Source organism: Staurois parvus, unplaced genomic scaffold, assembly GCF_062004578.1.
Source record: "Staurois parvus isolate SC_StPar_1 unplaced genomic scaffold, SC_StPar_1.0 ptg000175l, whole genome shotgun sequence".
Lineage (NCBI taxonomy): Eukaryota > Metazoa > Chordata > Amphibia > Anura > Ranidae > Staurois > Staurois parvus.
Genome location: NW_028317971.1, coordinates 1,646,757 through 1,674,202, shown reverse-complemented (window position 1 = coordinate 1,674,202; position 27,446 = coordinate 1,646,757). Strand labels below are relative to the sequence as shown.

The following is a 27,446-nucleotide window of genomic DNA, read 5'->3' as shown; positions in this document are numbered from 1 at the left end:
TCCGGAAGGGAGTTATTTTTTCAGGGATGGTTTTAATGTTGTATTTTTTCTTGTTTTTGCTGCATTGGCTCTTGCACATTTTGTTTCCCATCAGAGTCTCCCATGTCCCCTCTGTCATTATCCTAGAATGGTTAAGCTGGCTGTTTTTGCAATGACTAGTAAACCTATGCAACACCCCTCAGTCCTCTCTTGGAATGTTAGAGGTTTAAATTACAAATTTAAATGTGTTCTTATGTTTCAATATCTTAAAATCCACATTCCACGTGTGATTATGCAACAAGAAATGCATTTGATGTGCAGCAAAATCCTAGCTTTGATAAACCCCTAGATCCAAAAGGTATTTCATGCCGCCTACTCCTCCTTCTCATGATCCCTCTCGTGTGATAGAGGAGGTTATCACTGAACCACAGGGCAAATTTGTACTGTTGGTACTTACTGTGTCTATGCAGAAATATATCATAGTGAATGTATATTTACCACCTCCATTTAAGGTGGATGTCTTGTACATGTTGCTGGAGAAGCTGACACCACATTGCCTGGCTAAAATCCTCTTTATGGGAGATTTTAATGGCACCCTCTCCCCTGATTTGGACAGACCTACCCCTTCATCAACTGATCTCTCCATGTGGGCCCAAGAGACTCTACTCACTGAGATAAGGAAGAATCCACAATCTAGAGCATATTCCTGCTTTTTCACGACTTACAAAACTTCCTCTAGAATTGATTTGGCCTTCGCCAACCCCTCCCTCCTTAATGATGTGCAGGAGGTTAGATACCTGCCCTCTAGTCAGATCATTGCCCCCTTTTTCTGAAAGTGCGTACTACCCAGCTACACTCCCAAAGCTCTGTGGTGGTTACATCCTCAGTGGATCCGACACCCCAGCTTTCAGGAACGAAAGCCTACCTTCTGCCTTACAGAACTACTGGCTCGCTAATGTCGGGTATACTTCTCCAAACATCATTTGGGATGCCTTTAAGGCATCAACTAGAGGGCTCTATATCTCCACCATAGCTGCTATAAAGGCAGAACAATCAGCCCGTACCTCTACTTTACAGGTCTTGGTAGAAGACAGCGCCTAGTGATATTCTGAGTCCCCTTCACCTGATAATTTTGACCACCTCATCACAGTAAGGAGGGAACTCCATCTCCATTTATCTGAAGTAACACAATTAAACCAATGTAGTCGCAAACAAGAGGTTCCTGGCTATGTTTGCACAGCTTGAGCATCCACTTACTATCATACCGGAGCTCCATAAGTCCACATGTGAGATTGTTTCCACACAGGAAGCCATATAAGACAAATTTACACTATTCTACACTAAGTTATATTCTATCTCTCTCCCATCGGACTTCCACCCAGCATCACTGGTTTACATTTTGGATCCCTTGGCACAGAGTTGGTTTTCTGATTCAGAACACACCCCTCTGGTTCAAGAGATTACCCCATAGGAAGTTATGGCTGCTATAGTTTCAGTTCCTAATGACAGTTCCCTCCCCCTCGGCCTGATGGCATTTCAATCGAGTTCTACAAGGAACATGTGGAATTATAGGCCCCAAAACTGGCTTCCTTATACAACTCTAGTTCCTTACCTTTATCTATGCAGGAGGCACACATTATCCTTGTCCTCAAACCAGCAAAATACCCCACATTATTATTACTATTATTATTATACAGTATTCATATAGCGCCAAAAAGTTTGCTCAGCGCTGTACAATATAGTGGGAGACAGTACATGAGACAATACAGTAACAATACATTACACAAGGGGTTCGAGGGCCCTGCTCCTGGGAGCTTACAATCTAGGGGGGAGGGGATAGTGGAACAGGAGGAAATGGGTGTGGGGGATGGAGTGGTAGGAGGAGTGGGGGAGATCGGTAGTTAGGTGAGGGCGGGGTAGGCTTCCCTGAAGAGATGGGTTTTCAGGGTGCGTGTCAAGGATCCAGGTATGACCAGAGATGTGTGGACTGACACAGGGAACAGCAGGCTTCAGGAATGATGTAATAATAATATAATTTATTAAGAGCTGCACAAATATATAAAACGCACAGTAAACAAAAGCCAAACCTTCAACTAATATCAATATGTTCAGGAACACAGACGTAGTCATAGATGGAGAGGTGGAGTGGTCAGGCAGGCCGGGTCAGGAACAGTCGGGCAGATATGGCACAGAGGGGCAGGCAAACGGACAGTCAAAAAGTAGAGCCAGGTCGGTGCAGGCAGAGTTCAGTCGTGGTCAGAAACGAGCAGAAGAGTCAAGCAGGTAGAAGACAGGATACAGGTTCAGAACAACAAGGGCTCATGGGAAAACACCAAGGCACTGATTGCAGGCCTGGTACTGCTTAAATACACCTCCTGCAATCAGCCTCAGGTGATTGCTTGATTGCAGGAGTAAGATCCTGGCTGCTGAAAAGCACCTGCTGGTGAGAACTGATACTGCAGCCCACACAGCAGGTGAGCCCCAGCACCACCATCGGTGAGTCCTTTCCTGACAGTGCGCCTAAAGGTGAGGAGGGTAGGTGACAGTCTGATGGATTGGGGTAGTGAGTTCCAGAGGATGGGGGAAGACCAGAAGAAGTCCTGGAGTCAGGCATGGGAGGAGGAGACCAGGGAGCTAGAGAGTAGAAGGTCTGGAGAGGAGTGAAGAGTACGTGTTGGGTGGTATTTGGATATCAGGTCGGTGAGGTAGTTTGGGGCAGTATTATGAATAGCTTTGTACGTTAATGTTAGTAGTTTGAATTTTATGCGTTGGGTAATCGGAAGTCAGTGGAAGGAATGATAGAGGGGGGTGGCGGATACGGAGCAGTTGGTAAGGTGGATGAGTCTAGCCGCTGAGTTCAGGATAGACTGAAGCGGGGATAGTCTGTGGTGAGGTAAGCCGGTGAGGAGGGAGTTGCAGTAGTCGAGTCGTGAGATAATAAGGGAGTGAATGAGTTGTTTAGTAGTGTCTGGGGTTAGGAACGAACGTATTTTGGAGATGTTGCGGAGGTGGAGCCTGCATGAATTTGCCAGCAATTGGACATGGGGCTGGAAAGACAGATTGGAGTCTAGAGTGACACCTAGAACTTTGGCTTGCGGGGTGGGACTGATGGTGGCGTTGTTGGTCGCGATGGAGAGTTTAGTGGGGGGGGGGGGGAGCGGGCTGGGGGGAAAACTAGGAGCTCAGTTTTGGAAAGGTTTAATTTGAGGAAGTGGAATGACATCCAGTCTGATATGTCGTTCAGTAGTCAGGTGATTCGGGTGGAGACTGAAGGGGTGAGACGAGGGGTAGAGAGGTAGATTTGTATGTCATCGGCGTAGAGGTGGTAGTTGAAGCCGTGGGAGTGTGTCAGTTGGCCAAGGGAGGAGGTGTAGATGGAGAAGAGAAGGGGCCCGAGGACAGAGCCTTGGGGAACCCCAACAGAGAGGGGGAGAGAGGGGGAGGTGGCAGCATTAAAGGTAACACTGAAGAAGCGCTGGGATAGATAAGAGGAGGGCCAGGAGAGAGCGGAGTCTCTGAGGCCAAGGGAGTATAGTTTTTTAAGGAGGAGGGGTGGTCAACTGTGTTGAAGGCCGCGGAGAGGTCGAGGAGTAGGAGCACTGAGTAGTGGCCATTAGCTTTGGCGGTTAGCAGGTCGTTGGTGAGTTTGAGTAGGGTGGTTTTGGTGGAGTGCAGGGGACGGAAGCCAGACTGTAGGGGATCAAGGAGGTTGTTGTGGTTGAGGTGGGAGCTTAGGTGATTATAGACTAAGCGCTCGAGGAGTTTGGATGTAAATGGCAGCAGGGAGATGGGTCTAAGGTTGTTCAGGTCGGTGGGGTACAGGGAGGGTTTTTTAAGTATGGGAGTGATGTGCGCGTGCTTTAGGGGTGAGGGGAATGTACCAGTAGAGAGGGAGAGATTGAAGATGTGGGTGAGGGAGCATAGGATGGAGGAGGAGGGTGACCGTAGGAGTTGTATGGGGACAGGGTCAAGGGGGCACTATGTGCCTCTTATAGGCCTATAGCTTTACTTAATTGTGATTTCAAAATTCTCACTAAAATTCTGAACACAAGAGTACGTAAAGTTGTCTCCTCCCTAATAGACGGGGATCAAATGGGCTTTATGCCGCACAGATCCACAAATATTAATATCCGCAGGTTATTCTCCAACATTCACACACAACATCTGAACCAGGGCTCTAGAACAATAGCTGCACTCGACATAGAGAAAGCTTTTGACACTGTTGAATGGATGTATCTGTAGGAGGTGCTGAGGAGGATGGGCTTCCCACTCTGTTTTATTGATTGGCTGAAAGCTATCTACCAAAACCCCCTGGCCCGTGTTTGTCTGGGGGGCCTCTTCCCATCGCCATTTTCCCTTTACAGAGGTTGGCTTTTTCTCTCCAACGTTGTTTGTTCTAGTGATGGAACCAATTGCTGAAGCACTCAGAGTTCCTCCCAGTATTACAGGCTTAAGGGTGGGCTGGTGAGAATTTACAGACATACGACTCAATTGGCATAAGTCACAATTGTTTCCTGTGGATGATGGGGTGCAACAGTCGATCTCTGGGGCCCTTCCACTGCAGTGGGTTTGCACGTTTACTTACCTGGGGATAGAGATCTCCCGTAATGTCTATGATTTTAAGGTGCTTAATTTACTTCCTGTCCTAGGTCAAGGGTAAACTGAAGGCATGGGGCAATCTTCCCCTCTCTCTAATTGGATGGATGGATCGGTTTCATAACTCACCTCAATGGCTTCCAAAAATTTTTTTGTTCAACTCAATCAGCTCTTCACTTCCTTTTTATGGGGCGCTAAGCCACCTATATATAGGTTTTCACTAGACCCTCTTCACAGGGAGGGTTGGCCATGACTGATTGTTACAAGTATTTCCTCGCCTTGCAATTGGTTATAGTGCATTGGTGGTTGCAACCTAAATGTACCAGCTTTTCCACCTTATTAGAGACTGCTATTCTTAATTCTGTAGAAGCTTTCCAATGCTTGTTATTTAGAGGTCAAAAGGCCCCCTATGCTTTAACCCCATCCATGCTCACCACACTGAAAGCCTGGACAATGGGTCTTCAGTATCCCACTTAGTACATTGTCTCCCCATACACCTCTTTGTCTCAACCCTTCCCTTCCCTACTTCTACACCCTTCCACATCCCTCAGTGTGGGCTAAATACAAAATAAAAACATTGGAACATAATATTGAGCATTGTAGACTACTGCCTTTCCCCTCTTATAAACTAAAATTCAACCTTCCATCCAACTAACAGTTTAGATATCTTCAAGTTGCCCATGCTCAGTTCCCTGATCTTCAGCTAGAACTCTCCTATTCTGAATTAGAGTCTACCCTGCGAGTGCCCGACTTGGAGAAGCCCACCTTCGAGCTCAACCGCTGCCTATTAACTGCAGCTTTACCTGACCTGACCTCCCTTAAACAGAAGTGGAGTACTGATGTCCCTGAGATGGATGATGAAGACTGATCTGAGGTATGGGACTTCCCCTTTAACCATCTGGTGTCCATCAGGGATAAACTAAGATAATTTAAAATGATCCATGTAGCCTTTTTTACTCCGCATAGGCTCCACAAGATGGATCCTCTATATCTCCCACTTGCTGGAGATGTTCACACTCCGTGGGGGACTACATTCATATATTTTGGTCGTGTCCTGCAAAAGTTATATGGTGGTGACAGGTCTTACAGATTTATTAATTCAGTGGTTCATATCCCTATTGCCTTATCACCCAGGCTGTGTCTCTTAGGCCTAGTCGAAGAACTGGCCCCTAATTTAGAAATCTTTTACGTCTTCTATTCTATACCTGAAAAGCTATTGCTCTGTTGGTCCTGTTGGTTAGAGAACTCCTCAACTGCCACTCCATCTGACACCTGAATGTCCACTGTTATTCATCTAGGTGACATGGTCTCTGATTGGTGATTCTGTTGTGTGCATGAGCCTTGCAAACTGTTTTTTGATTGCTTTTTGTTTTTTAAGTTGCTTCCTGTACTTTTTTTGAATTGCACTTGGGCAATAGCTCCTGCATGAGCTGTACTAATTGTATTTTGTCCATGTACATTACTATTGTACATCTGTAAATTCAAATAAACTGATTTTCAAAAAATAATTACATTATTCTAATGTATTTCAGCAAGGAAAAACATTACTTTATGCAATAATACTACCATCTAAAGGCAGAACTACTAATTACAGAATAAAATATGAGACCGGCTGTTGCACCTACTGTTTGTCTGAATAGATAGCATGCTAACATAATCAAAATGTTTACTGTAGAAGAAAAGTGAAAACATTTTAAACTCTTTCTGAACAGAGGTCAAAGATTTAAGAATGTTACTATTAAATTGTGCACCATTTTTATAAAAGGTCAGATTTCCCTGATGTATGTCCACTTATCTGAAATATGCCTTGTATATGTGCAGTTATTGCCTCCTATTTTTTTTACTTTCTCAAGCAGATAAACCCTCTGAACATGCCTAAAGTATCCTCTGGGAGAACCATACTTTTGGCAGAGTATCTGTAGTGTTGAGACCATGTAACATAGGAAAATGTTTCTGATATGTGGTACCCCAAAGTTCACTGGGAAACTTACATTTACAAACATGTTGACTTCCAGGGACTTTGCATCTGACTTCTATGTTTAAAGGAGGGAACAGTGAGAGCTGCAGGTGACCACAAAGATCGACACTCTTAAAAGTGTTGCTTTTCCAGTAGACCTCAGTGGACCATCTCTCAGCAACAGAATAGAGAACCTAAAAAAAAGAATAGCAAAGTATATTTTCTTTATAGGTTTTTGCACTCCTCAAACAATTTTTCTTTAAGTGTTGTTTAAAGGCCAAATCCACCCAAAATTTGCTATGATTTAATACCAGTGAGTTAAATCACCCTTTTTCTTCTTATGTGTCTGAAAAACTCCAGTGCAGAGCTCATTGCCATTGGTTAAAAGAAGCTATTACTTACATTCACCCAAAAACTTTGGACATTTTTTTTTATTCACTTATGTGTGATAATCTTAAAAAGACTGTTCAAATCCATTTGCATAGTATTACATAGTATTTCCACAGGATCTATACTCTATAAGTTGCCCTTAAGCCTTCCTGAAGAGTTCATTGTATAAATCTTTTCAAAGACCTAGAGCTACCTAGTTGGTTTAGTACTAGAGAGTGCAAAATCTGGTTCAGCTTTGCATAGAAACCAGTCAGATTCCAAGCTTTCTTGTCAAAGCTTAATTGAACAAGCTGAAATTATTAGCTGATTAGTTCCCATGCACAGCTGCACCAGATTCTGAGCACGCCAGTTTTAGTAAATCTGTCCCTGCGTGCTTCCAAGAGGAGATTAACACAACATAACCTATTATTACAACTCAGAGCAGGTTTCAGAATGTTATAAGTGAAATATCACTACATAAAATGTATACTTGATTATACTATTCGTGTCTCTCTTGTTTTGTCCATTCTGGTACCTGGTTTAGCCTTGCATATTAAGCACAACTGACTCTTTCTGTACTGTTTCTAAGATTACGTTCTCCTGCAAGCTTTTTCTCTTCTTCCTCCCACATTACTAGTCATTTCAAAAAGAAAGATTGAAGTAATCAATATTAACTTAAAAAGGAAGTTTTTTGCCAATATTTAGTCTATTTAATGTATGGCTACTTGTAAGCTTCTTATTCTGGTTTTTCATAAAATTTGTACTGAAAGTCAGATATATTGAACAGCTTTAAAAAAAAAAAATCTATTTTTTTTTAAGTTCATTGTAACGTGTATTTGACTTATAAGCACTCACAAGGTGTATGGCAATTTTCAATGCCTTTTCAGGAATCTTTTGGTAAAATGCATTAAAATCAAGCATTCATTTATTTTTACAGCATATTAAAGGAGGCAGCACTAGCTAGAAAATTAAAAAGTGGGTAAACCCATAAAGCCTAATTTTTATTGTGTAGTATGAATGAATGCTTGCATGTAGACAGTGTTTTCCAAACATAAAAAACACTTTTTTACTGTTTGAGTGTATCAGTGCTCAGTACACCAGTGACACCTGCTTAGCACCCGCATGGTCTTTGAATGAGTCCACTTCTTCACCTCATCTTCTTGGATTTCCCACACAAATTAACACATAATTGCTGTCTGGCATGTCTCAAATTCAGTCACATTTACATTTTTTTTCTACAACCTTCAGGCTTAACAGCAAAAATTTTGAAAATGTCAAGGAAAACTACATTTGGTGCTTCAGTAGCACCAAGCATCTAACTAATTTACAGTAGATATACACTCACCGGCCACTTTATTAGGTACACCTTGCTAGTGCCAAGAAAATACACCCCACACCATTACACCACCAGCCTGAACCGGTGATGCAAGGCAGGATAGATCCATGCTTTCATGTTGTTTATGTCAGATTCTGACCCTGGCAATCTGAATATCGCAGCAACTTTTTCCTATTCTCCTCTGACCTCTGACATCAGCAAGGCATTTTCGTCCACACAACTGCCACTCCCTGGATATTTTCTCTTTTTTTGGACTATTCTCTGTAAACCCTAGAGATGGTTGTGCCTGAAAATCCCAGTAGATCAGCAGTTTTTTAAATACTCAGACCAGCCCATCTGGCACCAACAACCATGCCACGTTCAAAGTCACTTAAATCCACTTTCTTCCCCATTCTGATGCTCAGTTTAAAATTTAGCAAGTCGTCTTCACACTATCTAGATACATAAATGCATTGAGTTTCTGCCATGTGATTTGGCTGCTTAGCAATTTGTATTACCAAGTAAATGAAGAGGTGCACCTAATAAAGTGACCAGTGAGTGTACATACAATCTATAACATCTAATAATTTTGCTTATGCAAAGACAAATCATAGCACAATTTATTTATCTGGATCACTAGTATTTTTTACCATGGTTTATTTTATTTTCACTTTCATCTCTACACATCTATAGCTGTTTTGCAAACAACACCAGCATCTCAACACAGAATAAGTGATCATATCCAGCCTGGTGAGTCCTAACCAATTATACAAGTATCATGTTTATTTACTAGTTCAGAATATGGTGTGCCTTGTATTTGCTTCAATTTCCTTCTACAATATTAATGAGTGTAAATGAATAGTCTAAAGCCCTTGACTTTACCATAATGAAAAGTCAAGGGTCATTATTTCCAACGTATCCTACAACACCCATGGCTATCTGATGGCTTGCATTTTCCAGATTTCTAGGAGGGAGACATAAATATATCCTAAACATAGGCAGTAGTTTTCTCTGTGATTGCAAGTGGCAATAAGGGCTCGGGATGACAGGTGTTTTCCTGCAACAATGCAATATCACATTGACTTTAATTAAGCAGTTCAGAAGCTGTATTTGACCTGCATTGCATTGCAATGTTTTTCTTTGGTTGCAGCATGTCCTCTTGATGTGCATTCAAACTGCAGGCAAAGTAGATCAAACTCAGTCTTTTCTTGTCACATAAACAATTTACATCCAGACACGTACATTTGCATTTGAAAAGAATGTCCATCAACATAAGCCCTAACTATGATTACTTCTTACAGTGCTGAAGTTACATTCATAACACATTTAGCACTACAGGAATGTGAGCCCCTGATAAATACATGTATCAGCCATTCACCTGTCATTCGATCTTAATATGGTGGTAGGGGCTACAGTATAGACAGCTGTTCAGGGATTAAAGATTGTCTTGCACTCCTGCTGTGGTGTTTTCTTTATTTACTCAAGTTATCTGGTAAAAAATGTAAAACCCCAATGGTATAATTTCTGAAGTCTTTTGAAGGAAGGCTTGAGAAACCATTTATCTTACAGTGAGTTTAAATCTTTTATTTTTTTCGTGTGGATAAATTAAAATTTGTGCATATGATTTTTGTGACTAAAGTAAAGCTTTGGTATATCTTTGAAATAAATATATTTAAAATTGAATGGGTCATGGGCATGGTTAAGATGGTAATTAGAGAAATGTGCAAAGTCAGAATAGCTATTTGATCTTCTCATACACAGAGGGATGTATAGATATGCACAGTTGTTTGACCCAAGTGTGAACCCCCATGCACTAGGTAGAAAAAATGGGGTTGATTTATTAAAGGCAAAAAGGCTGTTCACTTTGCAATGGAAATTGCAATTTGCAAGGGAATTTGCCCTAGAGCTTAGTAAATCAGGTGAAGGTCAACTGACCATCATCCAATCATGCAAGTAAAAATGCAGTTTTTTAAAAAATGTCCCTTGCAGGTGATTCTTGGGTATTTCTTACAAAGTGAAACTTCTTCGTATTCACTAAACTCTAGGGCAAATTAGATATATTAACAGTTATGTAGTTGAATGATCTATCATACTGGAAATAAACTGAATGGCTTGTTTAAAAGAGCCGGTGATGTGTGGCATAAGCTTCTAATGTTGGCCATGAAATGCCAGGATAGTAGAAGCAACCCCCCAAATGACCCCTTTTTTGGAAAGTAGATAGTCCAAGGTATTTTCTAAGAGGCATGTTGAGTATTTTGCAGATCTCATTTGTTGCCACAAGTTTCTGAAAAATGAAGAAAGAAAACGAAAATGTATTTTTTGTTTTCTTTATTTTCTTTTTCAAAACCTTGTGACAAAAAATGATATCTGCAAAATACTCACCATGCCTCTTATTGAATTCCTTGGGGTGTCTACTTTCCAGAACGTAATTTTGGGGGGAAGGGTGGGTTGTACTATCCTGGCATTTTAGGGCCTCTGAAACTGTGATAGGTAGTAAAGAAGTGACATGAGAATATATGCCTTTTGAAAGCCTGAAGATTGTCATTGGATTTTGGACCTGTATATGGCTAGGCTGCCAAAAAGTCTCTCACATGTGGTATTCCCTTACTCAGGAAAAGTAGCAGAATGTGTTTTGGGGTGTTATTCTACATATATAAATGGCATGTGTGAGCAATAAATCATTTAAGTGACAAAAAAAATTCTGTCATTTTCCAAAAATATGAGGCAAAAAATAAAATCTTCCATGGACTCAACATGCCTCTCAGCAAGTTCCTTGGGGTGTCTACTTTCCAAAAAGGGATCATATGGGGGATTTTTGTATTGCCGTGGCATTTTAGCACCTTGAGTAATGTGATAGGTAGTCAGGAAGTAAAAGGTGCGTAAATTCTAATATATACTGTATACCATAGTTTGTAGACACTATAACTTTCACACAAACCAATTAATTTACATGTATTGGGACATGTAGCAGTATGACTAAATTTGAGTTTATTGGAAATTTTTATAGTAAAAAGTAGAAAATATCATTATTTAAAAAATTTTTGGTCTTTTTTCATTTATATATATATATATATATATATATATATATATATATATAAAATTAAGATCCAGTGGTGATCAAATACCACCAAAAGAAAGTTCTATTTGTGTGAAAAAAATGACATAAATTTTGTTTGAGTACAGTGTTGCGTGATCATGCAATTTACCAGTTGAAATAGAGCAGTGCCAAATAGCAAAAAATTGCCTAGTCAGAAAGGGGGGGGGGACCTTTTGGGGCTGAAGTGGTTAAGCAGCTCCGCTACCTGACTGCTAGGAGATTGTATGACTGAATGACTTACAACTGGACTTTCCTTTAAAATTGAAAGACTGATAACCCTAGTTGTCTTAAAACAGCTTACATGACTTGAAGGGCAATCTGTAATATGAATATATCAATAACTTAAGAGTTAAAAATTACAATACTGTATATATCACTACTGGTGAAGAAACTTTCAGTCATATTGTATATTTTTATGATTCTTGCTAATATTTGCAAATAGACAGTAATATCATGATATATACAGTACATAGGCTAGATTGACATATTTTGGAGAAACAACATTGGTCACCAAACATTTGCATCATTTAAAGTATCTATAAAGCCAAAAAATTAATTACATTTTTGACAGAGTAGGAATTTGATTAGGACCCCTGTCCCGTGTTTTTGCAATCAGTGACCCAATGGGGAGATTTCCTGAGGATATAATATGAGGTAAAAGGAAATCTCTCCAAACATGGACTCCACTGCCATGCCCAGACAGGAGTGTAACAGTATTTACATTTCAGTATCTTCTTCAGAGAAGAAAAAGTACTCGTGTTCAGTTAGATCACTCAGAAAATAAAAATCATCAAATGTACCATGTTTCACTAGTGCCAAGGGAAATCTGTCTGTCCTTAAAAGCTCTTCATAAATCCAAAGATCATATGAGCATGCAAAAATAAACCAGGTCACACCAGTTTGGCCTGTTTGACACAGACTTTAGCTTGTATAAGAGCAGTATAAACAGCAAGCTTTGACAGAGCATTTGCAGAGCTTTCAGCAAGTTTTGTTGAAGGTTTTAAAGTACCATTCAACTCAATTTTGTAAATGTTGAACACAGATCCTAGTGGGATTACTGATTGCTACTTTAAAGCGGAGTTCCACCCAAAAGTGAAAGCTCTGCTTTTTTGTCTTTCCCCCCTCCACTGCCATATTTGACACTTTTCGGGGGGGGGGGGGGAGGGGAGCGGATACCTGGTTCTGACAGGTACCCGCTCCCACCTCCGGCTCAATTCACCGCGGCAAAGTGAGCCGGAAGTTCGACCTCCCTCCTTCCTCCTGAAGTCTGCTGGTACACTTGCCAGACCAATCAGGATGTGCAGTGCAACTCGCACATGTGCAGTGGGCACCTGGCTATTAAGCTGCAAGCTGTCAAGCCTGGTGCCCATAGTTGAGATGCCAGTGTAAGGAAGAGAAGAGAAGGGACGGTGTGGGTGAGCACATCGCTAGACCCTGGGACAGGTGAGTGTGTGTTTATTAAAAGTCAGCAGCTACATTTTTTTGTAGCTGCTAACTTTTAATAAACACAAAAAAAACTGGAACTCTGCTTTAAGCAAACAGGCTTTCAACAAGCTTCAAGAAGTGCTGAAGCGTTCCAGCAGCTTGATTAGCAATACTATCATTAGCAATGTTTCTATTGTTGGCCACCAAATACAGAAACTACATTCTTCTGAATTTGCAGAATTTCTCTTTTGTATCCTGAATAACATTTGTACAATTCAAAATTCTAAAAAGACTTGAGAGGGGTGTGCTTTCTACCTAAAGAAGCTGGAACTATAACTAGCACTTTCTGTAGAGAAGCTTACAAAATTGTACTTACCCTAATAGGGGAAAAAGCATCATAACAAGAGACAGCCAATCAGTTCCTTTCCCTCCCACAAATCCCACTCCATGCTATGACTGTGACCAGGCAGCACTGACAAACAGGAACTGGAATGCCCTTACAAGATGAATACTTAGGAGCAGGGGCGGACTGACCATTTGGAAACTTGGGCACTGCCCAAGGGCCTAGGGTCAGTAGGGGGCCCCATGAGATGCCCCTGGCACCTTTTTCATAGGCTTTTTTGAGTTTGGGCAAGGACACAGGGGCCCCATGATCCCCTATTGCCTGGGGCCCCATGAGTTGTCAGTCCGCCACTGCTTAGGAGTTGATTTACTAAAGGCAAATAGACTGTGCACTCTGAAAGTGCAGTTGCTCCAGAGCTTAGTAAATGAAGTAAATCTTCCCTTTGCCAAGATTACCCAATCATATGCAAGGAAAAGAAAAAAACAGCATTTTTTGCTTGCACATGATTGGATGATGGAAGTCAGCAGAGCTTCTACTCGTTTACTAAGCTCTGGAGCAACTGTACCTGCAGAGTGCACAGTCTAATTGCCTTTAGTAAATAACCCCCTATGACATATATAGACTTGATAAGTCAAATGACATGAGACAATTACTATTTGCTTGACCTGTTCAGATATATACTAGTATAAGATAATAAACTTTTTCTAATATGATCTGACTGAATTTCCTGTTCAGTTAGGAGTCTGACCAAAACTGCTTGATTTTTGTTAGCTAACTTCCTTCCCCACGTACATTAGTGTTGAGTACTACATGCCCTCTGGAAGATTTACCCCCTTCATGACCAGGTCATTTTTTGCTCTACTTTGACAATTGTGCGGTCATGCAATCCTGTACACAAGCGCACAAATGAAATTTATATCGCTATAAATAAAAAAACCTGAAATTAAAAAAAAATTTATTTTTTTAATTTGTGCTGTGAAACCTATCCAATAAAAATAAAAAAAAGAAATTTCTTCATAAATTTGGGCCAAAATGTATTCTGCTACATGTCATGTATGTCTTTGGTTAAAAAAATCCCAATAAGTGTATATTAAGTGGTTTTCGTGAAAGTTATAGTGTCTACAAATGGCGATATATATAGTTTAAATTTTTATTTATTGATTTTTTATACTAGTAGTAGCAGTGATCAGCGACTTCTAGTGGGACTGTGGCGGGCATTCTGACACTCACTGACACTGGGTGGGAACTGACTAACTGCCATCTCCAGTTACACTAATACAGTGATCAGTGCTAATAAAAAGCACTGACACTGGGCAGAGGAGTTAACATCTGGGGCGATCAAAGGGTTAACCGCGTGTTAGGGAGTGATTTAACTGTGTAGCATTTTACTAGGGGACATGCTGGTTTTTATCTCCCTGCTTTGCAGAGCGATAAAAACCAGCACATCTCCGCTGACAGGAAAGAGATCTGTATTGTTTACACCCACAGATCTCTCTCCTGTCAGCTGCTCCACCAATCGTCAAATCCCAGCCATGAATTGCTGGTCAGGACTCTGTGATTGACACCTACAGGGGCAAATGACAGTGCTAGTAGGACAGCGTGTGCGCCCCCTACTCAAAAATTCATAATCATGTATATTTATATGTATATTTACGTGGTTCTGCCCAGAGCAGCCGCCCTGTAGCAGTAAAACAGTCAGCAAATGGTTATAGTGATTGTAACCAATCAGGGTTTTTTCTTTTTCAAAATACCAAACATGTTATACTTACCTGTTCTGTGTAGTGGTTTTACACAAAGCAGCCCTGATCCTCCTCTTTTGAGGCCCCCTGCCAGCGCTCCTGGACCCTTCCTCTTGTCATGTGCCCCCATAGCAAGCGGCTTGCTATGGTGACACTCCTGCATGCTCACTCCTGAGCCAGCTCTGTGCATTCATTGACACACAGAGCTGACTCAGGTCTGCCCCCCTCTCTCCTCACTGGCTGTAACTGAAAGCAGCAGGAGCCAGTGGCTCCCACTGCTGCCTCTCTGTCCAGTGAGGAGACAGAGAGCAGAGAGAGCCACTGCTCTTGTGCACATCACTGGATCAAGATCGGGCTCAGGTAAGTATAACGGGGGCTGGGGTAGGGCCACTTGCATAGAATGCATTATGGTACAAAAACCTTCTGCCTTTAGATCACTTCTGCCTTTAGAACACTCGTTATTAAAAATATCGGCTTTTCTTTTGGTCAGTGTGGTGGAGGCTATTGTATATTTCACTTGAGCTAAGAGGAGAACAGAACCAATTTCAGGAAATAGTCTATAGTTATAGCAGTATTAAACCCCAAAACCAAAAATGTATTATAGTGCAGCTTACCAGTTTTTAGAAGAGGTGCCTGCATTACTTGTATTTTTTTAGGCATTTTCGCTTTATTTTGATCTGGCTAGTAAGTCTGTTATTTTTCAGTTTCCTTTAACAGACGGGTGGGACTACTAACAGGGGTGCTTACAATGGTCATCTTTTATTAATTTATATAAAACCTTTATCCGGAAAGGAAAAAACTGTTAAGTCCATCTAAATTTTCTAGTGCAGCTAACACTACCTTTCCTCATTTTGACAATGCTGCTGTCCAAAGGTGGCTCCATTGTTCCTCCATCCGGACTGCAGACACCCTAAGACAGCAAGTGTATTACTGGCCAGATCACCAGGTGAAAATAAAGAAAGAAATGTTAACACAACTAATACAGCTTCCTCATTTAAGGATTCGTAAGCTGCATAATATATATATTTTATTTTTTGGGTTTAAAATTGATTCAAGTACACTGATTATACAGGAGACACAGGGGTTTATTTACTAAAGCTGGAGAGTGCAAAATCGGGCTCACTTCTGCATAGAAACCAATCAGCTTCCAGGTTTTATTACCAAAGCATAATTGAACAAGTTGAGGTTAGATGCTGATTGGTTTCTATGCAGATGTGAGCCTTATTTTTTACTGTCCAGCTTTAGTAAATACATCCCAGTTTCTAGCCCTATCATTAACATTTTGACTGGTATGTAAAATAACACATTCAAGAACATGAGGGAAATTTAATTTCAAGGAATGTTATTGAGGAAATTAATAGCCACGGCCTTTTTTTTTGTATCAGTTTACCATCAGCAGTTTCTACAGTATACAAAAAACCCTAATATTCAGGTCAAATGTAACAGCATAGGTTTAGAAACACAATCCTCCTCTTTGGGTGTTCTCTTGTTCATATATATGTATATATGTAGGTGTGTATGTGTATATATATGGAATTTGGTCTTTGTACTAATTGTCTTTTTTTCTTTAGTATTTTTTTCTGTTTTTAATCACTACTGTACTCTGCATGCTGTAGAGTTTTGATCTGCCAATATTCCCTCTTGTTTACAGGTCAGTTGAATCTTCTTCTTTATTGTCCATTGAGGGAATGGGAATTCAGTCATTCTTAGTCATTTGGGTAAACTGTCACATACAGGATATTTGGATACTGGCAAACAAAAAATGTTAAGCCAGCCCCTTTATAGACCTGTCTTCATCATGCTATGTTTTTTTGCTAGTATTTTAGGAGGTTGAACGCCTTTTCCTCAGCTCTGCTGAGAAAAACTCCAACTATACTTTTGGCTTTAGTTTTATTTTTTTTCTTTATTTAGGATATTACATTATTAAGATTTAAGATACATTTTCCTTATTTAAGACTCTAGTATATTTCTTCATTAACTTCCATCAAGATTTTTTGGAAAATACTCCTCGGTCTCATCTCTATTCAGTAGGTATCCAGATCAGCTAAACCTAGCAACTGCTTTTGGAGGCTGTACAGTTGCTACTGTTGGATATCATTTAAAATTTCCTGTCACCACCATCTTACCATTGTAACAGTTAAAATGGCTGTCAACCATTATATACACTCAGTGAAATGACTAGCCTCAGGTGATACACAGAGATGAAAGAAACCCTCATATATAGGTTGTACATGTTTACCTACAGCCATCTCTTCTCTACAGCCTGTTCAAAATCCAGAATTTTTACAGCTTGTCTGAGCTTTCAGAAAGATAGGTGCCAGGGAGCTGAAGTTATACCCTACAGAGCTCAGGAGAGCTGAGAGCTGATTGGAGGGAAGGGACATCCCCCCTTCAAACAGCACACAGGAACAGAGCTGAGGCTGTCATTTACAGGCTGGGTGCTGGAGCTCCCTACCCAGAACCTTTTTTACCTCTTGGTGTCATGAAAACTTGTCAAAAGGGATTTATGCACATAGCAGAGGAATGGAGGGACATGTTGTTCATATTTCATGCCAGAGATTTACAACCACTTTAAGGCTGGGGAAACACTGCACCCCTTGTGGAATGTTGCATGTGCTCCAAATTATTTCTACTTGGTTCTACCCTTGACACTGTTAATCCTGAGTGTCTAGAATGTGCACCTGCCACAGTGCAGGAGATTTTGGGATGGGGTGGAGGAATCCCATTTTACATCTATTACTTCAGTTGTATCTTGTAGACGATTTCAGTCTACCTCCCACTCACACAGCAGATCTCAAGTTCAGAAGTTCTTTGCTTTGCTTTCTGCATGAAAGGTACATTTCCAGTTTTATGAGTGGAAAGTTCTTTGTTCATTCTACTGGGATTCCTTATAGCTCCTAGCAGTTTGTGGATGTTCAAGCTTCCCTTTGCATCTCCACTTTTTCCCTTTGAATCAAATATCTGCCTAACTGCTCTTCTGAGAATACTGTACCTCACTGTGTTTTTGCTCAGAACTGGTTGATGTCCCTGTACACGGGAATCTCTGCTTTTTACTTTGGTAGAATACTATCCTTGAGAGTGATTTCCCACTTAGTCCCACACTCCTGTCCACAATAAAAATGTTTTCCATTATCTTGGACTCCTTGCGGGACTTGACTTTCTGCAAGCCCCATGGTCCTATGGAGGGGTTTTAGATTTGCTAGATTGACAGGAGTCCGTTTTTGCTACTCCCTTGGCTATTGCTAGAGCATAACATTTCAGTGTGCTTTGATAATTTTACACCCTACTCATGGCACTGCCCAGTATGTCTATTCTATCTCCCCTTGTGAAATGCTCAAGGAAACCTTTTCTGAAAAGAGTCGGTGTCCTAGCTTTTTGCTGTTTCTGCTAAGCCAAGGATCATTTTTTCATTTCATGTATAGCAGATTTTTTCTCTTTTACCTGTTTAAGTACTTGTTTGGGGAACTTCCTTTTCACATATCTTTATCATTCACACTGTTTCTTTTCTGGACTCGAGTACTGATTCCAGCTTCCTGTATCTGATGTTCCTCACTTTAAACTGTGAGAGTCATCCATGTGAGTGTGCCTTCATTCCGCCTTCCCTGGAAATACCTATCTTCTCTAAGTCATGTACTTTCCTGTAAGATCAGCAGACTGGACATTTTTTTATCCAGATTCCCCTAATTTGGATACTATTAGCTCAAAGTCTTTGTGGGGCATACTTGCTGGAAAGTAGATCCTCTTCCTACCCTCTATCAGACTTTAGTTCTGAGTGCTAATACATAAATTCCTGCTTCTAGCTCCTATGAAATAACATTTTCCCCTTACAGGAATCAGTTTCCTGATTCTTGGACTAATGTATTTATTAAATAGTCAAGCTATACTATGGTTTCTGCACCTTTAACACACTTTTGGGTATGAGCTGGAAGGCCTCCTTGTCATCTTTCTGGTCCTGATGTCCATGTACACCATTTTGCATTACAGTGTTATTCCTTCCTGCCTACCTTTTCCTATAGGTGCTGCAGATCACCTCAGTCTTTTTTTTAAGAGATCTAGGATTACTACCCCTCTTTTATTTCCAGCTTATAGTTTTCTTCCCTCTATCCATCTTTTTTTGGAGACCACCTAAGGTTTTGGTCTAAATATTTTTCTCATGTTCAGGTACTTGTTGCTCTACCCGTTTTCTTATTGTGCATGATATGTTCTTCTCCACACAAACGTCAAAGAATTGCTACATTCTTGTGTCCCCTGTATGGATGATAAAGAAAATAAGATTTTTGTACTTATAAAATATTTTTCTTCAACTCTTTTGAGGAACACAGGTCCTTGCCCTCTTTGTTATTGGATCTGCAGTACTTGCATGATAGCTGCATTTTTATGGGGGCTGGCTCAATGTTTTTTGCTTGTCAGTGTCCAAACCTCCTATAGGTAGCAGTATAACCCAAATGTCAATGAATTACTACATTACTGTGTCCCTCAATGGACTATAAGAAAAAGATTGTACATTAAGTACAAAAACATTTTTGCCATGATGCAATTGATGTGATCATTTATGCAAAATAAGTTTTTCCACTTCCTCCACATTAACAGGAAAAGAATTCCAATTGATTTTGAAGTCTGTAGACCCTGATGAAGGGTATGAAGACTCTGACCCAACAGAGGAAGGGGTGACCATAGCTTCTGTAGATACTGCAGCTGGAAATACAGAAGAAGATATTTACAGTAATGAGACAGAAACTACTACAGAATATCCAAGTACCACCTTAGAGCTGAAATACAAAGGTAAAAAAATATTTACATGGGTATACAAATTTACCCACCCAGTGCAAAGCTATCAAAAAGTGCAATTCTTTCCAGATAATATACTAAAGTACTAATGTTTGCACTAATGTATGAGAGGCATATTTAAATTGCTGGCCTAATGGGTATTAAGACCCCTCCCATTACAGACCCTGGCTTATGTCTATCTAGCGGTCAGTAGTTGGGTGGTCTTGCACGGGGACCCTTTGGTGGGTCCGTTTTAGCAGGACAAAAACTGCTTCTTTAGTAAAACAGTTTCTTGGGGTCTGTTTACATGAGGTGAGAGGGTTTCACTGTGTAGCACCTAGTTTAGCAAGGGGGAGCTAGACCCTGATGGCTAGTGAGGAGCTGATTATCAGCTCAGGTGAGATAGTCAGAGGGGACAAATTTTGGTCAGGACTGAGAGACTCTGCAGGCCAGCTCCTCTGGAATTTCCCCCTGCTCTGAGGCTTTCGGAGGAGGGCCTTGGAGGCAGTGGGTTGATCTGAGGAGAGGTTGGCTGCATTTTTAATTGATCTCAGCCAATCCCTAACAGGAGGCTTGGCAAGGGGCTGGACAGCCTTAAAAAGTGTTGGTGCCTGCTCAGTAGCAGGGAAGTTGGGTGGAAGAAGAAGAGAGGAAGATGTGAGGTTGAGGAGGAAGGCTGCCAGGAGGCCTAGTGGGATGGGGCCTGCCTGTGAGCCTAGAGCTGGAAAGGAGGAGAACTCAGGACTCACTGGAGTGAGTACACCTCTAACAGCTGGGCGGATAGGGGAATGAACATTCTGGTGGGAAACCAGATTATCCCTCTGCTAGTGACTGTACACCTTACCTAAAGGAACAGGAGCCAGATCCCCTGCTCAGGAAGAAAGTCTCCAGATTGCTGGGTGAAGAGGAGTTCATCCAGGGTCTGGGGTAGTACAACTGGAGCTGCTGGCTAGCACTCCAACAGAGACTATGTCAGAGAAAAGAAGCTGTGAATAGTTTAGGAAGTTGTCCTCAGATTTTGGTTTCCTTGGGAATCCTATACACCCCTTTACCCTATCCAAGTTTAATCCCCTCAATAAAATGACAAAACCAACACTCGAGGCCTGGTTTCTGTCTGTGGATGGAAGCTTATGTGGAAAATGCTAACTGTCTGGCTGTGCAGGACTATAGCGGGACCCAAATTCATCAGCAATCCCTAAGGGGGTAGTGCTACAACCAAAGAGCGAGAGTCTCCCCAAAAGGAAAAGACGACAAACTTGTAAATAAGCAAGTCATGCTGGAAAGATTTACTGAATCTACAAGGGAAAAAGAAGCACACTGCATTTAATTTTTCCCTATCATCTTCATTGCAAGCCACTGATACCGTGCAAGTGTTTTTCTTTTGACTAATGACTGACCTTTCTGTTTCTGAAACTTGCATCCATTTAAATTTTATTACTGTCTATCATTTTTTTGTACATTTAAAGGAAGCAGGTGTTCAAGGGCACTCATTGCAAATATAATGATCGATATTTAACGTGTTGTTAATTTGCTGATACCAGTTCCTGCACTTTATTTCTCTCCAGACGGAAGTGATAAGGAGCTAATGGGACAGTTGCGCAGAAGGAAGCGGCATGTTGGTGGTATGTTTATTGACAGGGATCTGCAAATGATATCATAAACCATACACAAAATATTTTCTTTTTTAACAGTATATAATGCATGATGCCTTCCCAATCTAAAAATAGTATACCTTACATTTGTTCTCACAAGTAAAAAAATTATTATTCTTATTTAATCCTTAATTAATAACACCTAAGTGGCACAATCACCTGTTTATAGAATTGAAAAATATAATTATCGCTGATGGTGTGTAGGTCCCGTGGACAGGAGATTGCTATGTAACATTGCTTGTTACCAATAAACATTTAATACTAGACATGTGCGACAAAATTTGTGTTCTTTGGAGATTCTGATGTATCTGAATTTCTGAATCACAATAGTATTACATTTGAATGAATCCAAATTAAATTATAATGGAACAAATGATCCAAATTCACATTTGAAAATTAATTCAAAATAGAATTTGAAATGTAAATGTATTGCAATAAGTACAGTAAGGTATAAAAGTGAAATAAGATGATGATTCCTACTTAGGCTGTTGAATGAAATAGAATAGAATAGCATAAAATAGAAAATAAAAGAATATAATAGAAAATAAAGGAATGTAATAGAAAAGAATAGACTAGAACAGTACTTCTCAACCTTTTTTCAGTGAAAGCACCCTTTCAAATTCTGCACAATCTTGAGGCACCCATTACAAAATTTAAAAGACTAAACTAATAGTTTTACAAAATGCAGCAACATCTGCACATGCAAGACACCCAAAGTTAGAGGTAATTTATTTTTTCAAAGCAAATACACTTTTTCACACTATTACTGACTAGTATTCCATTGTTTCTCTTCTTCCCTAGTTCCTCTCTCTCACTCAGCTAATGAGACCCGAGTGCTGACGGAGAGGGGCAGAGGAGGGGCAAGCAAGGATGCTTTGCTGGTGCATGATGTCCTTCTTATCAACTGACATCATTGGTGTTATGTCGCCGGTGGCTAAAAACGGTTTAATGGTGCACAATGAAAACCTGTGGCTTTGTGTAGTTAAAAGGCAGGCTTGATCCATCTGCTGCCTTGTATACAATTTTTTAGGCATCTTTTAGACATTTTGAAAGGCACTGCTGAAGAAACCTGAAGGCACCCTGGTTGAAAAACACTGGACTAGAATAGAGTACAATAGAATAGAATAGAAAAAATATAGAAAATAACAGAATAGACTAGAACAGAAAAGATTAGAAAAGAAAGAAACAGAATAGAAAAAAAATTGAATAGATCAGAAGAGAAGAAAATAGAAAAGAATAGAAAAAAACAAAAAAAGCTGTCTTCTGAAATTCAAATTTCGAATTTCAAATCGATTTGAAAATAACGAATATACAAAATGAATCCAAATATACAAAACAAATTCCAAAAAAGAATCATTCTAACATAACAAATATGACAAAACAAAATTATTAATTTAACGAACAAACTTGAAACTAAAACAATTTTTCCGTCTTGCACTTCTCTATTTAATACATGACAAAAAATTCTCTCAACAAGCTGTCTGGTGTAGGATAAATCATTCCTCAATTACTTGTGTGGGCAAATTTTAGCTTGAGCTATTGAACTCTGTATACAACAGGCTTTTTCTTGATGATGGCACTAATAAAGCATAGGAAAACAGTAAGCAGGCAAGTAGGAGTATTTTATTGCAGAAGAGACATTGCATGTCTCTTTTGATATAAAAGCTTGCCTGCTTGCTGTTCCTTACAATATAACTTCAGCTCCACTTTAAGTCTGAGAGACATGAATGTAGAGCCATCTAATGGATAGTGTTAACATCTATCTATGGTCTTGCTGATATACCCTCACCGAGTGATGGAATAAGCTATGAAGCAACAAGCAATCCCCACAAATATAATACAAGATTACTGACCTTGGGATGTTGAAATATTGCCAAGATTTCCTCTAACTAATAAGGGATTGGGGGACTTCTGCCAGCATAGTAATCAATGTTATTTGAATCAATAAGATTGCTTACTACCAGTAAGATTTTGGATGTCATAACTAAGGATCTATGGGGTTTATTTACTAAAGCTGGTTCACTCAGAATCTTGTGCACATCTGCATAGAAACCAATCAGCTTCCAAGTTTTATTGCTAAAGCTTAATTGAATAAGCTGAAGTTTGAAGCTGATTGTCTACCATTCACAGGCTCACAAGATTCTGAGTGAACCAGCTTTAGTAAATAAACCCCTATGTGCTGATCAAAGAAATCCACTTTTAGTGCCAAATCTTGATTGTTTATCTGATATATAAGAAACTCTTAGGGGTGTGGAAACCAGAGTAATTTGTTGAAAAGTGTATGGGGAGATATTGAACATTGTGGTCTATCGATGTACTGAGTAGGCCTCCTATTATCTTTTTTTTTTCTCTTTTAACTTTTAAATGCATCATTATTGTAATAAGATGAAAGAGTTTAAACTGAATATATTCTTCATTTATAATGCATCCATGTAGCACCTGAAAAGTCCCAGCATGTCCTTGTAATATTTTAAATTTGTTAACTCAATGAAAAATTACAATTTTGAAAGCCTAAAAATTACAGTAATAAATAACATATCCATTAAAACATAAAAATTTTAATTGCGAATATTCAGACAAGGAGACCAGGAGATGTGCGCTCAGAAATAGGTAGACCTTGCTATAAGGATTAGAACATTCAACTTCCTGAACTGGATTGGAATTGTTTCAGGCCAGGCTATGCATGTAAATCATGCTTGCTTTTAGTAAATCAGAGTACCCTGTGACACTGCCCCTTTACCAAGTTTATGAGAGTTTGAAAAAAAAATATATGTTAGTTTTATCACACATGTGAAAATACAGCCAGAGCTAGAATCAACCAATTAGCTTTAACATATTTGTACACCTTATGTATTAAAAAGGCATGTGTATAATATTTTATTTCCTTATAGACCCCTGTCAGCTACCCATGGATGAAGGATTTTGCTCAGATTATATATTACTTTGGTATTACCATTTACAAGCCGATGATTGCCGACCATTTGTTTATGGTGGATGTGGAGGAAACCACAATCGTTTCAAAACCAGACAGAAGTGTGAACAGATATGTAAAAGTAAAACAGGTGAGCTTATGAAAAAAAAAATTCATTAAAAATAAAAACACCAAAATCATACCTACAATGTAACTCACTCAAGTGCATCTTGCTGGGAGCAATTTGTGCGGCTCTGGTTCATGACATTATTCAGATAACATGGGTCTACACTGTAGTTTGGTCAGGAAAGATAGGCATGTCTCTGTAATGACATTTTAAGGTCCCCCTGTGCCTATGGTTTCACTGATCCCATTTGCTTTGCTGACTTTACTTCCACCCCTGTTCTGTGCATTTGCTCCTAATACATGGAAACTGTCTTTCATGTTGTTCCAACATCTGCTAAAAATATTTCTACTTAACTCAGAACAGCAATAGAATCAGTTTCTATAATCACATGAGATAAAAAGGACATATGATTACGACAAGTATGTCCTTAGGAAATATTTACATGAATTTATACTTAACGTGCAACCTACAGTGTATATAAATAGAAAACATTTCACACTTTTTATATGAGTTGTTTCTTCATCTGAAAAAGAAATTTCATAAATGAATAAGCAAAGTGAGTGTGTGTGGGTGGGGGAGACTCCAACTGGCCATTAATATACCATGCTTCCACATATAATAGTGCTATGTGATTACAATTTAATCACCTGTATCTAATATTTTAAAAACAGGCTGTGGTGTCAGTGCACAATAAAATATTATATGATTTCATGCTTTGATTTTATATTTTGGACATTCAATGATTTCAGTGTGTGTGTGTTTGTGTGTCTAATGCATTTGGATTTGCTACTGTAATGTGTATACACTGGCATCTATGTGCAGTATATATAAAAATATATTACCGTATTTTTCGCTCCATAAGACGCACCTGACCATAAGAAGCACCTAGATTTTAGAGGAGGAAAACAAGAAAAAAAAAATTCTGACCAATGTTCTGCAGACATAGTACAGGAAATGACCAGAGACTGCGGACACAGTACAGGAGATGACCAGAGACTGCAGACATAGTACAGGAGATGACCATAGACTGCGGACACAGTACAGGAGATTACCAGAGACTGTGGACATACTACAGGAGATGACCAGAGACTGCAGACATACTACAGGAGATGACCAGAGACTGCGGACATACTACAAGAGATGACCAGAGACTGCGGACATAGTACAGGAGATGACCAGAGACTGCAGACAGAGTACAGGAGATCACCAGAGACTGCGGACATACTACAGGAGATGACCAGAGACTGCAGACATAGTACAGGAGATGACCAGAGACTGCGGACATACTACAGGAGATGACCAGAGACTGTAGACATAGTACAGGAGATGACCAGAGACTGTAGACACAGTACAGGAGATGACCAGAGACTGCAGACACAGTACAGGGGATGACCAGAGACTGCAGACACAGTACAGGAGATGACCAGAGACTGCAGACACAGTACAGGAGATAACCAGAGACTGCAGACACGGTACAGGAGATAACCAGAGACTGCGGACATGGTACAGGAGATGACCATAGACTGCATACATTTGGGGAGTGGGGGGCAGGTACCTGAATTTGACAGGTACCCACTCCCACTTCCACGGAGTTGTTCTCCCCCCTCCCTCCCCATAGTCTTCTGGGACACATGACAGGTCCCACAAGACTACGGGGCCATTCACAAAGCACAGCGCTTCTCGCGCATGTGCAGTGGGCACCCGGCTGTAAAGCTGCAAGCTGTCACAGCCGGGTGCCCACACTAAAGATGCCGGTGCGGGGAAGAGAAGACGGCCAGTGCAACAGGTAGGACCGAGGAGCAGGTTCTTCAGCACAGTAGAGCCGAGCGGCTGCCCGGTATTCTAACATGGCGGGGGCGACAGGGGGAATACCGGGCCAACCGCTCCATATTCGCTCCATAAGACGCACAGACATTTTCCCCTATTTTTTGGGGGAAAAAAAAGTGTGTCTTATGGAGCGAAAAATATGGTACTTCAAACATTTGAAAATTCTCATCTTTAATTATGTTTGGCATCATACCTTACTGTATAGTTTTTTGTAAGCAAATTATTGTTTGTTTGATTGTATGTGAATCTGTTGAAACGTTTCTTATATTGATATCCTGCCAGTAACAGCACTTCCTGTTTCAGGGTATACTTGTATCGAAATTTGACCATGTCAGTAGGAACTGGCTAAATTTTGGGACATGTGTACTGCTGTCTGTTCAACAGAAGCCAGTCTAATGACCAGCTCCTGTTGAACAATCTTGCTGGAAAACCAGCATTCGACCAGCATTTATAGCCAATGGCTACAGCTCTGATCAGTGTATTCTGACTGGCAGTGTCCCTTCTGTTAGAATACAATAGCTAGGGGGAGATTGTTAGAATACAATAGGGGGCTCTTCCTTGGTCCCCCTTGGCCTCTCCCCAACCCCTTAAGTATCTCTGGAGAGTTTCTAACCCCAATGAACGAACTCTCTTTAGCACATCATTACCTTTTCCTAAAATAATCTCTGTATGCCTAGAGTCACAAGCATTTTGTTTGACGTTTTCTCTCCCTATTTGTTTAAAGACATGTCTGCTGTGTACATTTTTCTCTGTATTTCACAGCCTGTACAATGTCTAATGCCAATTGTCTATGCCTTCCCCCCTACGTTTCAAAATTAATAAAATGTTTGAACAAGAAAGAATACAATAGGGGGAGATCCCTGCATCTGCATTGTTTGTGTTGATGCAAGGATCTGTGAGGTTTTTTTTTTTACTTCAACCTGCTGATTGGCTTAAAAAAAAAAACTATGCGTTTAAACACTGCTTAAAGGTTATGTTCACCTTTTGAAAAAAAACTGCACATTTTTTACAAGGAAAAAAAGTATTTTTTTTTTTCTAAAGAATATGCAGAGTGTTGCCCCCACAATCAGCAGACAGCGGGTGCAATGTCAGACTCCTGCAGACTTCCAGGATAGCTGTCTGCCCATACCTCATACAAGCAGGCAGTTACTTGAGAGCAGGAAGATCAATAGACTATGAGAGCATTCACTGGGGCCCTTGTGGTTCACTGAGAACTAAAAACCATCAGCTGCAATGGCTAACGGCACTCGTAGGCATTAATTCACAGTAAACTGTGAATGAATGACATGGCTGTGTGGGCTGTGTGGGCAGAGCTCCGCATGGTCGCACTGTTTTCAAATTG

General features: G+C 40.3%; 1 protein-coding gene across 1 annotated transcript in view; it reads left to right on the top strand.

Moving 5' to 3' along the window:
- LOC149462377 (uncharacterized) overlaps window positions 1–27,446 on the top strand; it is a 459,390-nt gene that overhangs the window by 430,098 nt on the left and 1,846 nt on the right. The window contains exons 98-101 of the mRNA XM_089676871.1: window positions 8,910–8,966; window positions 19,411–19,602; window positions 21,153–21,209; window positions 24,131–24,301. Coding sequence (XP_089532997.1) covers window positions 8,910–8,966; window positions 19,411–19,602; window positions 21,153–21,209; window positions 24,131–24,301 — 477 coding nt within the window. The remainder of the gene's footprint in view (window positions 1–8,909; window positions 8,967–19,410; window positions 19,603–21,152; window positions 21,210–24,130; window positions 24,302–27,446) is intronic.